Genomic DNA, 14,288 nt, shown 5'->3' on the forward strand with positions numbered 1-14,288 from the left:
GAGGAGGCAAAGAGATTATCCCAATGGGAGCTGCAGGTGTTGTGCTCAGAGTCACTGACTCCTCCCCGTCCTCAAGTTGCTGCCTTAGCTCTGCTGCCTGAGGGAAGCAGCACTTGGACAAAGCCTGTATGCCCAACTCTGTGTCCCAGCCTTGAGCCACCGTGCACCCAAATTCCTTTCCAGAGCTCAAACCCCTTCCTAACCCTCCTGCAACCCAATCCCTACCCTACCCTAGCCCCTTCCCAGAGCCTGCACCCCAGCCTGCTGCCTGAGCCCCCCCCTCAGAGCCAGTACCCTAACCCACTGCGCCAGCCTTGAGCTCCCACAACTCCTGCCTTCTGCACCAAGACACTGTCAAATAGCATACTGTCACAAGTATCCTAGGGAAAACGTATAATTATGTACAGCCACTCCCTCACTTACGAACACACCTACTTACGACCAACGTCCCATTAACCCCATTATAGTATTTTCGAGTTGAGAACGATGTAGGTCAAGTTTTTCGAACAGTGTATTCAAAGGTATTTCCAACTTACGACCAAATTGAGTTACGACCACGTGTTCGGAACGTAACCCGTTTGTGAGTTGGGGACTGCCTGTATAGTAGGCACTTGGTGTCAGCTTTTTACAGCACTGCGGTTTCTGCATTTTCTTTGAGGTAAATCCCTAGGTTGCACTTAAATTAAAAAAGTGATCTTGTGCTTGAAAAGGTTGGAGACCACTGGTTTAGATATTGACATTAGATCAGACCTTCCAGTGCCAGAAGGGACCACTGTGCTCATCTTGTCTGACCCCTTGGCTAACACAAGAGAAACACTGCCTGCCCTGGCCCCACACTGCCGGCCTGTTCCCAGGAGCAGCCAGCATGGCCCCATGTGTGTGGGCAGGAGTCTCAGCCCACTGCTCCTGCCTACAAAGCATTGTCCCTGTGGCTCTCATGGCCAGGAGCAGGAAACTCCCCAACGGCAGCTGAATGGGATAGTGCTGGCCAAGAGGAGCAGTGCGTAGAGCTGTGGGCTGCCTCCAGGTGCTTGTTGGGCCCTTCTGGGAATGTGTAGAGCCCTGCATGGATATAAATGTCTACCCAGGGCTAGACATTGGTCTCTGCTGATCCACAGGGCTTTTACTCCCAGGAGACACTGTAGCCAAAGGAGAGGAACGTGGTGCAGCTGCTCCCAGGAACCAGCTCCCCATGTCAGAAGCTCCTAGAGCCAGCACCACCTCTGCACCCCTGCCCCTCTCCCAGAACCCCCTCCTACCTCCATCTCAGAGCCAGTACCCTTTACTGCACTTCTGCCCCAGCCCGAACACCCCATAGCCTGCATCCCTTCCTGTACCCCTAGCCCTGAGTACCCTCCCGAAGCCAGCACCCTGCCCTGACCCTCCTCCCAGGAACAGCACCCTAAAACCCACCCAGCCCCTCCGGGACAGCACCCCAAAACCAACCCAGCTCCTCCAAGCCAGCACCCCAAAATCCCACCTCAACCTTGATCCCACAGAGCCAGCACACTGTACCTTCCTCCTGCACCCCAGTCACCTGCTTCAGCCCTGATTCCCCTCTCACAGCCAGTACTCTGATCTCTAACCCCCACCTCAGTCCAGTAAAGGTGATTGAGGGTGGGGGAAAGCAAGGGAAGAAGAAGGGAATGGAGTGAGTGGGGTGGGGCTTTGGTGAAAGGGCAGGGAAGATCTTGGGTTGCCCTTTAAATTTGGAAATTGATCATGGGCATAAAAAGGTTGAGGACCACTGATTTTAAACTTTATTTCCAGTCTGAATTTTTCTAACTTCAGCTTCCATCTGCTGAATCGTATTCTACTTTGATAGATTGAAGAGCTCAATATTGTATATTCCCTTTGTAGCTACTTACAGACTTTGATCAAATCACCCTGTAACCATTTCTTTGTTCAGCTAAGTAGATTGACCTCCTGGAGTCAATCACTACACAGCATTGTTTTCTGACCCTTTAATTGTTCTCATGGCTTTCTAAATCCTCCACAATTATCAAGATCCTTCTTGAATTCTGGATGCTAAAACTGGACACACAATTCCAGCAGTGCCCAGTACAGTGCCAAGTCCAGAGATAAAATAACTTCTCTCTTCCTATTTGAGATTCCTATTCATGCATCCAGGGATTTGCTGATTATCCACCACAATCCTCCAATCTTTTTCACTGTAAATGCTTCCCAGGATAGATCTTTTCCCTCCCCCACCCATTGCAAAAGCATGGCTGACATCCATTGTTCTTATATGCATATGTTTACATTTAGCCATGTTAAAATGCATGTTGTTTGCTTATGCCCAGTGTAGTAAGTAGCCACAGTGCTGTGTCAGTGACCCATCTTCATTATTTACCACTCCCCTGATTTTTGTATCCTCTGCAGACTTTATTGGTGATGATTTGATGTTTTCCTCAAGGTTACTGATCCAAATGTTAAATGGCACAGGGCATAGAACCAGTACCTGTGGGATCCCACTGGAAACACCTGCTTGATGATGGTTCCCAGCTTACAATTACAATATTGCAAAACACAAAACAGCAGAAGCAAACACAGTAGTGTAACAGTCTGAATAAACCCTTCCCCCTGCCAGACGTTCAGCCTTCACTTCTGCCTCCTGCAATGTTATCATCCTCAGTCACCACAGAGGATCCAAGCCCAGAAGAGACCTGGCTCTCCAAATTCAGGAATCAAGCAGGGACAAATATCTTTAAAAAAAGCTTCAACCCTCCCTCCCCTTCCAAAAACATGTGTGGGAAGGGGAGGAGTTGCATAGCCTTAATCCCACCTCCTTTGTAAATGCATGCAGTCTGCAGCAATCCACTGAGAGCAGCCCAGCAGGAGTTACCTTCCCCCAAAGAGTGAAAATTGTTGTGTCAGCCCTTACCAATTATATGCTGCAGTTGCTGAAATGGCTGCTAATTAGAATCTCTTGATTTCTGATCAGTAATTTGGCACGTGTCTGCTGTTAACAAGTTTGGACTTTGCCATGCCTAATTACCTCTCACAAAGGCTCCCAGCACCGAGTTGGCGTCAATGCAGACGGGGAGATAGGCAGACAAGCTCTGAGTTCTGGGGAATCAGAGCAGCCTAGGACCCTGGTAACAGGGAGAAGCAGCAGAGACAGGCAGTGGTTTTACAGTTGCAGAATTTGGGGTAATTCTGTTTCCATCATGCCCTTTCTGGAGCTTTGCCTATGATTTCTCTCTGCATTTGAAACCTGCTTTCTAAAAGAGGAACCTGGGCTTCTGTCCCACCTTCAGAGAGAGGAGTATATGTCATTGGCCAACTGGCTAATTTCTTGGGGATTATTCTGGGCTCACTAGGAGGCACTAGATAGGAGGGGCATGCCAGGATGAGATTGGGAGGATCCAGTCCTGTCTTCCTTTGCCCACACATGCTCCTCAGCTGCTGGTGATTAAATTGTTTTTCCGGCTGGGACCAGCAAAGGGAGGTGCGTGAGTGGGAGGGCAGATGGCAGGATGAGTGGGAAGGAGCCTATTGCTGGGCCCAGTTGTGGCATTGTCTAGCTAAGAGGCCAGGAGCGTGAGTGCCCCAAAGTCTAGTTCTACGTGGTGGCCAGACAGGAGCAGGCACGCTGATTCTGAGATCTCTTGTCCTGCAGCCTGACTCTTAAGAAGATGTTTTGCTGCAGGGCTGCCTTTCCTTGGCACAGGCCTGGCCTACATCCCTGTGCTGGAAAGTCCCACCCAGACTCCATCTCCAGTCAAGCTGTGGCCACTCGGGCTGCTATGTGGGAGAGTAGAATGCCACCTGCTCCCACAATCCAACAGCTGTTGTACTGCATCCCCCCGGGCTCCCTTCCATCCAGGGCTGGGTTCAAACCAGCTGCTGAGAGGAGCTGGGGTCCTTAGCTCCTGCCAGCTCCCCCACCCCAGCCAGCTGCCACTCACTCTGTTTTGGACCTGCAGAGAGGACCTATAGTGCAGTGAAATCCCCACCCCTTGCCAGGCTTTGTAATGCAGGATTCTTCTGCTAGTGCCAAGAGCATTAGTCCTGGTTCCCCCTCCTCCATGCTGGAGCAATACTTATGCATTGCAGCCTGCATCCGCTTGGGACAGAGTCAGAACTCCACTGAGCCTCCATGGGCTGGCTTTGTATTTGTTCCATGACTCTAGATTGCCCCTCTCCCCACCATTGGTTGTTGCTCCTGAGATGAGTGAAGCTCTTAGTGCTAGAAGAAGATCCAGTCCTGCAGGAAAGCAACATATCAAACTTTGAGAGCCCATGAGTGGCTGAGAACTGCAAAGGCATCTCACCAGGACCCCAACAGCCTGAAATAGAGAAGATTGCAAGTGCTTCCCCCCAATTAGAACACATGGCCGGTAGAGAGCAAGAGGCCCAGCATACAGGGCTCTAGCATAATCTGATGGGGCAGCACCGAGCTTGCTGTCAGGAGCTAGTGTGGATGGGTGGGAGTGGAGGGTGTGTGCTAGCCCAAGACCTTTGGCATTAATGCTTGTGGGAGTGGACAGTGCCAACCATTGGCCTACCACTGATGCCAATGCTTGTAAATGAAAACTGTTGGGAGATTTTTGGTTTTTTAGTTTTATTTTTGTGTTGATTCCCATGAACACACCCGCTGGCCACAAGGTACAGTCGTATCATTAGCATCCCTTGGACTCCTTCAGAACCAACCACCCTTTTGCCAACTTACGCCAGCCTTGGCTGGTTTTGTCCTCATGCTCAGGTTGAAAAATGATTTGTGCCTGGGGTGAATGTCCCTCAGGCAGCGTCTTTGTCCGAAAGCCCCGACCTTGGGGCTCAACAGGCTTGAAAGTGGATTGTGTGTCTGCTGGTCATCCGGGCTCGTTCTTATCCAGGGGGAAGCTCCTACGCACAAAGAAACTAGCTCACAAACAGGATTAAAAATGAAGAGATTTACAACTAGATGCAGGGAAAGCAGCGAGGGAAAGGAAATCCCTCCAGCATGGGGATGGAGAAGACTAGAACTGAAGAAAGTAAAGGGCAAGAATGGCTTGAAATGCTGAGCAAAATGTTTGTCCTTGGTCTTGGTAGTGTTTGTGTCTTGGGCATAGAATTTGCTGAATTTGCCTTCAGTTGAATGTTTGCTCAAATCTTTCTTCAGGGCAGGACATGGGTCTTGCTGACCCTTCCATTTTGGGTGACATGTTCCCGTTCCCTTCTGCTGCGTGCCTTGAAGTTCTCTTCGGGGTCGCAGCAGTTTCACTAGCCTTTGAACCAGGGCGACTTGATGCCAAGGCCTCAGGCGAGATGGCTCCCCTGGGATTGGCCTCCATTGACTCAGGACAAGATGAAGCCACAAGCTCAGGTGAACTGACTCCTTTTGCTTTAGCCTCCATTGATCCAGGTCGACTTGCAGCTGGGACTTCGGCAGAGATGGCTCGCCTAGGATTAGCTTCCCTTGAAGGAGGTCGGAGGGAAGCAGGGCCTTTGGGTGAGGAGCTCTCTTTGATTCGAACATCCATGCAGCCAGGCTGGCGTGACAGTGGGACCTCTGACACACCTCTGTTCCTATCCTCCTTTGAGCCTGACTGGCACAAAACTGAGCTTTCTTGGGAGGTGGCTCCTTTGATTCGAACATCCATGCAGCCCGGCTGGCGTGACAGTGGGACCTTGAGGGGGGCGGATTCTTTGTGATAAGCCTCCTCTTCGGGGGGCATTTTGGCGGAGGACCTGGGGTGCTGGGAGCCTCTGCTAGATGCCCGGCTGTTCTTATTAGAAGGCTCCTTGGTGGTCTGCATGTGTGATTCAGGCTCCTGAGGCTGTTTGGAATGGAAGAAGTGCAATCGTGGTTTGAATTCTACCCCTGTGGCTTAGCTGAGGTGCCATCAGTGCCAGGGAGGAGTTTCTGAGGAGCCAGCAGGGAGAGCGGGAGGGAGAGGTAGGCAGAGCTGGCCCTGCACGCAAGCTACTTTACTACCAGTTGGGCTCTGCACCTGGGGCTCCATGCAGAGAGAGGACTTGCTGCAGTTCTCCCCCTGCCTGGGTCTCCATGTTCTGGTGGGTCCCTCCCCAGGCTGGCTGTAATGCTTTCCTTTCCTCAGCCCGGACACCTGAGGATGGGCTGCCACTCAAGCATCACCCAGGGCTTGTGACCCAGGGCCAGTCTGCTCTCATCATTGACCCCAGTGGCATGGAAGAGCTTACTGTCTGTGCTTAAAGTTAACCCTTTAGAAACAGGCTGGCCAGTGTCCTTCAGGTTCAAGAAGGCCTGACCTGCCTTCCTCCTACCAGGAGCCCCTTCCTTTGGCTCTGGATAAAATGCCCAACATGTCCTAGCTCCACTTTCAGGTCTGTGGGTTCCCAGCCCTTCCCTTCGGGAAGACACTGTGGACAGAGGTCACAGGTCCTCCTCACTGCTTGGGGCACGGGCTTCCATGCAAGAGTGAGTTTGTCAGGCAACCAAAGAGATGCCACTTAGCACTACCAGGAGCAGCTGGGACAGGGTCACTTCCAGACATGAAAGCTGCTCCTGGGGCCTTGGGACCCTCCTCTGCATTCTGTGCAGCTCCCGCTCAGCAGCAGGAGTCTGGCAGGAGTGAGAGCTGTGGCTTGAGCGCCCCCTGCTGGTGCAGCTGCATCACTGCATGGGCATGCACCCCAAACTGCCAGGGCAGTGCACAATTAACACTGTACAGCCCCCAGCAGCCCCATTACACCAGTCAATACAACCATGCAAGCCAGCATACCAGCAAATCTAGCACCTACCCAGGTGGAAAGGGGCCAACTCAGTATTTCCCCTCCCCAGATACTGTCAGTTTCCAGAGTCCATGGCCATAGTGAGATGAGAACAAATCCTCAGCACTAGCAGAAATTAGGGTTTTAATGGGGAGTGAGGGTTGCAGATATGGGGGTGGGCTGGCAGCCCACTGAGGTGCCTTCACCATGCAGCTGAGTCAGCCCCTCCTGAGCATGGCACAGGCTGCCATGTTCAGAAAATTGCTCTGAAAGGACGGACAAGAGCCTAGGAAAGCGTGTCCTTGAAATTTGCACGTGGGAAGCTCCCAGCTGGCTTCAGAACTCCTGGCCTTGGTCTTTTGGGGCACAGCTACTATCTGATCATTTCCTCAGCACAGAGCCCCTGTGTTATTCAGGGCAGGTACAGATTAGTGCAGGCACAAAATTGCACCAACAATTAATAGATACTCAGTTTCCCAGTGCCGCCTAGGAAGGCCTGCATGCCAGGATCTCTCCACCTCTGCTCTACAAGGGTTCAATGCAAGCCTCAGCAAACAGGTGCCTGGTGCTGTCAGCTCCCTGGAGGATGGTGCTGCCCCCGTGCACAGGGCTCCCTACCTTGCCGGCGATCTGTGGACGGAGGCCGTTGCAGGCGTTGGTCAGTGTGGTGGACTTGTGGATCCAGTTGGTGAGGCGTGAGGCTGCGGCAGCTGAGCGGGAGGTCAGGTTCAGTTTGGCTGGGGGAATCTTCAGTGGCATCTCCCAGGTTCCCATAAATGTGCCCCAGGGGGAAGCCTGCAGAGCAGGGGGAGATGGCTTTGATCTTGGGCATCAGAGCCCTGTGTCCCAGAGAAGTTCCCAGAGCAGCCCTGTCTGCATTGGTATCAAACGACTGCTACAGCCATGTTTGAAGGGGCCTTCTCTAGTGAGCTGGCAGCGAGACCCCACTACTCAAAGCTTCCTGCACCGCAAGAGGGGGAAACAGCCATCAATAACCAGTTTTACACACAATTGTAGCTTCCCTAGCCCTGGCTCTAAGGGCGGGTGAAGTGGGGGTAGTAAGAACACCCCAGAATCCAGCTGCTGCCTCTGGCGCCTCCTCACTAATTTCCTGAGGTGACTGACTACTAGCACCAGTTAGCTGCACCCTCTCAAAGGCTGGGCTCTTGTCCCACTAGGCAGAGCTAGTGTTCCCAGGAGAGGGCCCTGCACAGTGGATTGGGTGCCCCAGGAAAGATGAGCCCTGTATAAAACCAGCTGGTCTCCTAGCCTATGGTTAGAAAATATCTTTCCCACACAGAGCAACCTCGAACCCAGTCCAAGAAGGGCAAAAAGCAACACACTGATGGGGGCTCACGGGCATATCCCTTCCTGCTTGTGATTACACTGCTCCCTGGACCTGCACCCGCACTGAATGCTTATGGGCAGAAGACATCCGGGTTAACTTCTCTTACTGTGATTCAGCAATGGGACATGAGGTGATCAGCCAGAACTTGGGCACTGCTCAGTTTAGTTCCCTATAGTTTGCACAAAGCAGATCTGAAGTACCTGGCAGAGCTTAGATAGCACAGTGATGGACAACAGAGACAAGGCAGGCAGTTACTTACCCACTCACTGGGGTTCCCAACTCCAACCCTGAAAACTGCTCAGGCAATACAAGTCAAACCAACCGTCTCACCTTTGAACGTGGCACTGAGGGAAGCAGGTGTCCTCGTTCATTGGCTATAAATTGAGTGTAGCCTTCCCGAGCAGAAGGGCGCTGAGGGTAGAAGAAAAATGGGTTGAACTGTCCCTGTGTCAGAAGAACAGAAATGGACAGCCACAGCCACTCTGGGGCTGGCCTATGTGGGAGTGCCTGAAAAGGGCTGAGGGGGCAGTGGGAGTCCATCAGTCAAGCTGACAACATTGTCTCCCTTGGCAAACAGGGTTTCCCAGCTGTGTGAGATCCAAACTTGTAGGCCCCCAAACTGGCCACCTGGCCCACCCTGGTCTGATTCCAGCACCAATGCAAGGGAGATGCAGGGTCCTTTCTCCAGATTATTCTGGATCCATTGACTCTGTATTATTGCCAGTCTCCTCCTTTGGGCCCCAACTCATGTTGGAGGCTAAGAGCTCCCGGCTAGGAGCAGCCAGGAAGAATAGCAGAGGATGGTGGGCTAAGACACGGCTGGGCCCAGGTGCCATTGTAAGATGGTGCAGGCACTCTTCTGGTACAAGTGAAGTGCAGATTCAGTGCAGTGAGGCAGAGCTCTGGGACCCGTTGTCATAAAAGGAGTCCATAGGCAATGCAGGGTGAAGGCAGAGGGGCCCTACCTCTTTGTAGATTTTGGGTAGGGTCCAGTTTTGCAAATTCCGTGCAGTAAAGGCATCTTCATACTGCAAAAGAGAAAGGGGACAGGCTATTCAACAGAGGTAGCTGAGCCAGGATACAGGTACTCAGCACAGCCTGGCCCTGCACTGACCTCTGTGTGCATTCAAATAGTCTGATGTGGCCCACTCTGAAACCCCTCTCCTTCCCTGCCAGAGTTCTTTCCAGCTCATCCTTTATCACTGACACTCTTGTGCCCTTAACACAGACCTAGGCAAAATATGGCCCAGGGGCCAGATCCAGCCCACCAAACCACTGGATATGGCCTGCAGATGTAGCAGGGAGCCTGAGGCAGACTCCTTGCTTGCTTCATGTCTCACTCCCTCCTCCCCATATAGTGCTCAGAAAAGGCTGCAGCAGCCATTTCTCTTTCTCAGCTGTGAGCCTAAGGGAGGGGGGAATGGTGCTTCGTGCTGTTCCCACCCCCAGACAATCCCATTGGCCTATTTCTGGCCAATGGGAGCTGCCTGTTTGAAAAACTGGTAGTGCATGATGCATGCCCTTGTTCACCAATGCACATGGCCTCTGCAGTCTGTGCGGGAGTGAGGCAGGTTGAGAATCCTGCTGGGCTGCTGGCCAGGAGTCACCCAAGGTAAGTTTCCCTGCCAAAGCCTGCCTGTGGCACCTCTTCCCCAATCCTCTGCCCCGCCCTAGGTCACAACCCAAACCTCTGCACTCCGATCCTCTGCCCTAGGTCATAACTGTTTCCTTCAGGCAAACTCCCTCCCAGGCCCCGCACCTCCTCTTGCACCCCAATCCCTTACCCCAAGCTCCCTTCTGCACCTGACCACCATCCCAGACCCCACATCCCCTCCATTAATATCATGGAAGAGCACAGCCTTTGACCAATTTCCAAAACCTTGGAGTGCCACCCCATCAAAAATTATTGCCCCCCACTTTTATCTTAATAGCAGGGGGTAGGTGGTGAGCAGGGCTCATAAGACCCTATTTCTGTGAGGCATGCAGGCAAGCCACACTGGGCCCTGCAAAACATCCTGGAAACACGCAGGAGCTTCCAGCCCTGCTCTGCGGCCAAGCAGCCTGGCCTCGGGGGAAGGAGCGCAAGGAGGAAGCCAGCCACACGGGGGCCGTGGGGGCCCGAGGGGAAGCCGGGGGGGGGGGGCGTGTGGGTGTCTGTCTGGGGGGTCCTAGAGGGGGAAAGACCGGGGTCGGCGCGTGGGGGGAGTGGGGGTGCGAGGGGGGGTGCGGAGCCCGATGGAGGCAGGGCTGGGGGGCCACGCGGGGGGGGGGCGGGGGTTTCGAGGGGGGCGGGGCGGGGGGGTAGTGGGGCCCGGGGCGGGGGCCGTGCAGGGGGGGCGGGAGCTTTGGGGGGGGCAGGGCCGGGGGGCCTCGCGGGGGCGGTGGGGCCCGAGCCGGGGGCCTCGCGGGGGGGGGCGGGGGCTTTGGGGGGGGTAGGGCCGGGGGGCTACGCGGGGGCGGTGGGGCCCGAGGAGGCGGGGCGGAGCCCGATGGGGGCAGGGCCGGGGGGGAGTGGGGGGCTTTGGGGGGGCAGGGCCGGGGGGCCTCGCGGGGGCGGTGGGGCCCGAGCCGGGGGCCGCGCGGGGGGGCGGGGGTTTTGGGGGGTAGGGCCGGGGGGCCTCGCGGGGGCGGTGGGGCCCGAGCCGGGGGCCGCGCGGGGGGGCGGGGGCTTTGGGGGGGCAGGGCCGGGGGGCCTCGCGGGGGCGGTGGGGCCCGAGCCGGGGGCCGCGCGGGGGGGCGGGGGGTGCCGCCCCGGCTCTCACCTGCCCCGCTCTGTAGTTCGTTGCCATGCCGCCTCCGGCAGCTTTCGCTCTGTTTACACCCGTCTCCTAGCAACCACCGGGGCAGACACCGACCAATGGGAAAGCGAGGCCGTGGTCCTCCCCGAATCCCACAAAGTCTCGCGTCGCTGTCGGAGAGCGGCTCCTTCCCTAGAGCCCCGCCCCCGTGTCGCGGCCCCGCCCACACCCTATCGCTCCGCGAACGAGACCCCGCCCCTCGTCTGACGGACTGACTCCGCCTCCCGAGGCTGTGGGGGCGGGGCCGCTTCTTCCTCGGGAACACCACGTGTAGGCGCGGTCTGGGCAAGGCTCCTTGGCAGTTTCCGTCGCCCCAGCCGGGTCCTGCGGAGCCTTGTATCCGCCCTCCCGCTCTGATTGTTCGCGCTTGCTGCCTGGCAGGGCCCTGCCTAGGATTTAGGCTCCCTCCAGTTCTATAGAGCTGTGATTTTATGCTCTTCAGCTATGCCCCAATGAAATGTTTAAAGCAATTATGTTTAAACTCAGACTCTGTCCCCTAACCCAGGACAGAAACTGAGGCCAAGGCTACACCATGTGGGTGTCTGTGTGGGGGGCCCAAGAGGGGGAAAGACCGGGGTCTGGCACAAGGGCTGGGAAACTCCTATTCCATATCCCTGCCCTTGTGCTGTAGTTTTCTGGCTTGGGTGTTAAAAAACCCTCCCCCGGTACAGCAAGTTACAGTGCTGTAAAATGCCAGTGTGAGCCAGGCTACAGTGCTGGGAGTCTGTGCTCAGAAACATGGAGCACCTGGGGAGCTCTCTCCCAGCCCACCTACTGTGCTCACACTTTCAGTTTGCTTTGAACTTGTAGATACAGACAAAGCCTGACAGTATATTCCCCGCAGTTTCACATGCCTGTTAAATGGCTTCATTGCCACTTGAATGACTCTTTCAGAGGCTCAATGTTTTGCTGATCCCTCTGGCAGGCTTTGTCACATTGAAGTTAACTAGCTTCGGGAGTTGGACTTGCCAGGCAACTACAGAACTGGGATAGAAAGAGGCAAGTGCATGGACATTAAGACCTCAAATTTTCGGGTATTTCCAGAATTGCAGCTGCCACCTTACAGTGGCTGGTCTCACCAGCTGCTGTCAGAGAAGGACGGGAATAAAGTCTAGCAACTGCAACAGCTGCCCCCCTAAATTACACAGCAGCAGGAGAGGGCCAGGGGCAGGATGCCCAAGACAAAGTTGCTGCAGGAGAGTTGCATTTTCAGATGTGGAGCAACAGTGACACCCTGTGGCTAATTTCAGCTAACCAAGCTGCTGAATTTCTGCCTCCCTGGTCCCAGGGCATGTTCCAAAGGGGCAGGAGTTCTGATGTCTGAAATTATCACTATATGACCCCTTGCCTCAGTGCTGCCCATGTCCCTGCTGCGGTGCCTCAGTGCTGCCACATTCTTACAACAGAGCTCCAGCCATCCTGGCCAAGCACACAGCTGGGAGCACTTCAGTTGTCTGCACATGTTGGTTGCTCCGTTTGCCTTGGTAATGGTGCAACACATCCATATAGCAAATCGTTTAGCAGGGAAGCACCTATTCCATATCCCTGCCCTGCGCTCCTTCCATCCGCTGTTGAACCACAGCTTTGCGGGTCCCAGGTTCCTAGAGCACGCACTCAAATACCTGCTGGACAGCTGACAGATTCCTAGGGGTTTAACACTGCTGCTATGAATGCTCCCAACACACATTTCGGAATCATAGGGAAAACCAGCAAAACCAGGGAAGTGCAGATTTCATCTTTTGAGCTTTCCATCTTTCCATGGTAAACACCTGACAAAACTGCCTCCCAATGGGCCTTCTCCAGGCACCAGGAAGAAGCAAAACAAGGGGGCTGTGTCTAGACTGGCAAGTTTTTCTGGAAAATCAGCCACTTTTCCGGAAAAACTTGCCAGCTGTCCACACTGGCAACTTGAATTTCCGGAAAAGCACTGATGATCTCATGTAAAATCATCAGTGCTTTTCTGGAAAAACTATGCTGCTCCCGTTCGGGCAAAAGTCTTTTTCCGAAAGACTTTTGCTCAAAAGGGCCAGTGTAGACAGCATAGTACTGTTTTCCGCAAAAAAGCCCCGATGGCGAAAATGGCGATCGGGGCTTTTTTGCGGAAAACCGCATCTAGATTGGCCACGGATGCTTTTCCGCCAAAAGTGCTTTTGCGGAAAAGCATCCTGCCAATCTAGACGCGCTTTTCCGAAAATGCTTTTAGCGGAAAACTTTTCCGTTAAAAGTATTTTCGGAAATTCATGCCGGTCTAGACGTAGCTGGGCAGAAAATCTCTTTTAGTTTTCCTTAGTTCAATAAATAAATCCCAAACAGAGATTTCTAGGAAATCCTACAAATGCTGGAGGCATTTTGCTCTCGCCAACCTGCTTCCAGGAGCTGGCCCCCGTCCCTGAATCCCTTGTGATATCCAGGGACATGCAAGAAGAATACGCAAAAGGACGGGATTTCCAAAGTGCTCAGCATTGGCTCGACTCTGTTCCACTTGGAGTCAATGGCAGCTTTTACAATTTCCATGGGAACAGTTAGGTCCACCCGGAGGCCTGGGTCTACGATGGTATTTAGGCTCCTAACTCTCATAGAAATCAGTGGGAATTAGGTGTCTAAATACCTTTGTAAATTGGTATCTGAATGCTTCTGCGGATCACATGTAAGATGCCCACACAGGATCTGGGCAGCAGGGATGAATGAACTCTTGAGTATGTGCTGAGCCCTATAGCACAGATCTGAGCCACACCATCCACTTTCCTAGCTCGTGACTTGGCTGCTAGAGCCGCTCTGGGGTACCCTGAGCCCCACCTTCCTGCGTCTGCATGCAGAACTCCTGTGGGAGGAAGGGCTGCAGCGCTATGTTAATTGTGCTGGCTGACGAAGTCCCCGCTCTGCAGATTTTCATTGCCATTTATCCACGCCCTCAGAAAGTGACCACGATGCACTGAGGAATCCCTTGTCAGCCTCCAGCTCCTCTCCTTGCTGCTTGAGAAATGCAGCCTCTGCCACCTGTTCTCCTTCTCTTAGGGATGCTTGCTCAACACGTCCGGAGTGCCACGAGTTTGTGCTTCTCAGGCCAGGTCCTAGTGTGCCCCCCCCCACACCACCCTGCGACTGGCAGCAGTTGGCTCCCTTTGCCGACAGGGTTAAAGGATCAAAGAGGGTGACCTGGCTCAGGGCAGCATGGCCTCTTGGTGCCACTGCTGTGCCTGTTCTGCAGTGAGATGGCCAGCTGTGGCGCTCAAGCAGTGTCACTGTCCTACCCTGGTCACAATGGGTAGAGCCCTGCAAGTCCACAGCTATCCACAAATTTACCACGGGTCTCTGCGTCCATGGATGTGGATACCCCCCAGCTCATTTTTGTGGGTACAAATTTTGTATCTGTGCAGGTCTCTCACAATGGGATCTTTCCAGTCCTAGGGGCTCTGTCCTTTCACCCTGCAGATGTGACTGAGCCCTTCCCACTTCGGGAG

The 14,288-nt window shown here is 54.1% G+C and overlaps 1 protein-coding gene across 2 annotated transcripts; it reads right to left on the reverse strand.

The window, feature by feature from the left end:
- Positions 1-4,550: 4,550 nt before the first annotated feature.
- CFAP126 (cilia and flagella associated protein 126) lies at positions 4,551-10,921 on the reverse strand. 2 transcript variants are annotated; one of them, XM_075908047.2, is made up of 5 exons: positions 10,792-10,921; positions 8,995-9,057; positions 8,360-8,440; positions 7,300-7,476; positions 4,551-5,765 (listed from the first exon to the last, which is right to left on the reverse strand). In XM_075908047.2, the coding sequence occupies exons 1-5, from the start codon at positions 10,816-10,818 to the stop codon at positions 5,076-5,078; spliced, it is 1,038 nt and encodes a 345-aa protein (XP_075764162.2). In that variant the 5' UTR covers positions 10,819-10,921; the 3' UTR covers positions 4,551-5,075. The 2 variants fall into 2 exon arrangements, with proteins under 2 accessions (XP_075764162.2, XP_075764161.2); XM_075908046.2 differs by lacking the exon at positions 10,792-10,921 and adding an exon at positions 9,947-10,003.
- Positions 10,922-14,288: the final 3,367 nt, after the last annotated feature.

Source organism: Pelodiscus sinensis, chromosome 22, assembly GCF_052426305.1.
Source record: "Pelodiscus sinensis isolate ZL-2025 chromosome 22, ASM5242630v1, whole genome shotgun sequence".
Taxonomy (NCBI): domain Eukaryota; kingdom Metazoa; phylum Chordata; order Testudines; family Trionychidae; genus Pelodiscus; species Pelodiscus sinensis.

What these genes read in the sequence shown, in the direction of transcription:
- CFAP126 (XM_075908046.2), bottom strand. Translation starts at nt 9,988, where the DNA reads ATGAGCCCTGCTCACCACCTACCCCCTGCTATTAAGATAAAA. An exon ending in CCCCTGCTATTAAGATAAAA is followed by an intron (nt 9,058 to 9,946) that starts GTGGGGGGCAAT and finishes TCTCTTTTGCAG; the next exon opens with TATGAAGATGCCTTTACTGC. An exon ending in TACCCAAAATCTACAAAGAG is followed by an intron (nt 8,441 to 8,994) that starts GTAGGGCCCCTC and finishes TTCTACCCTCAG; the next exon opens with CGCCCTTCTGCTCGGGAAGG.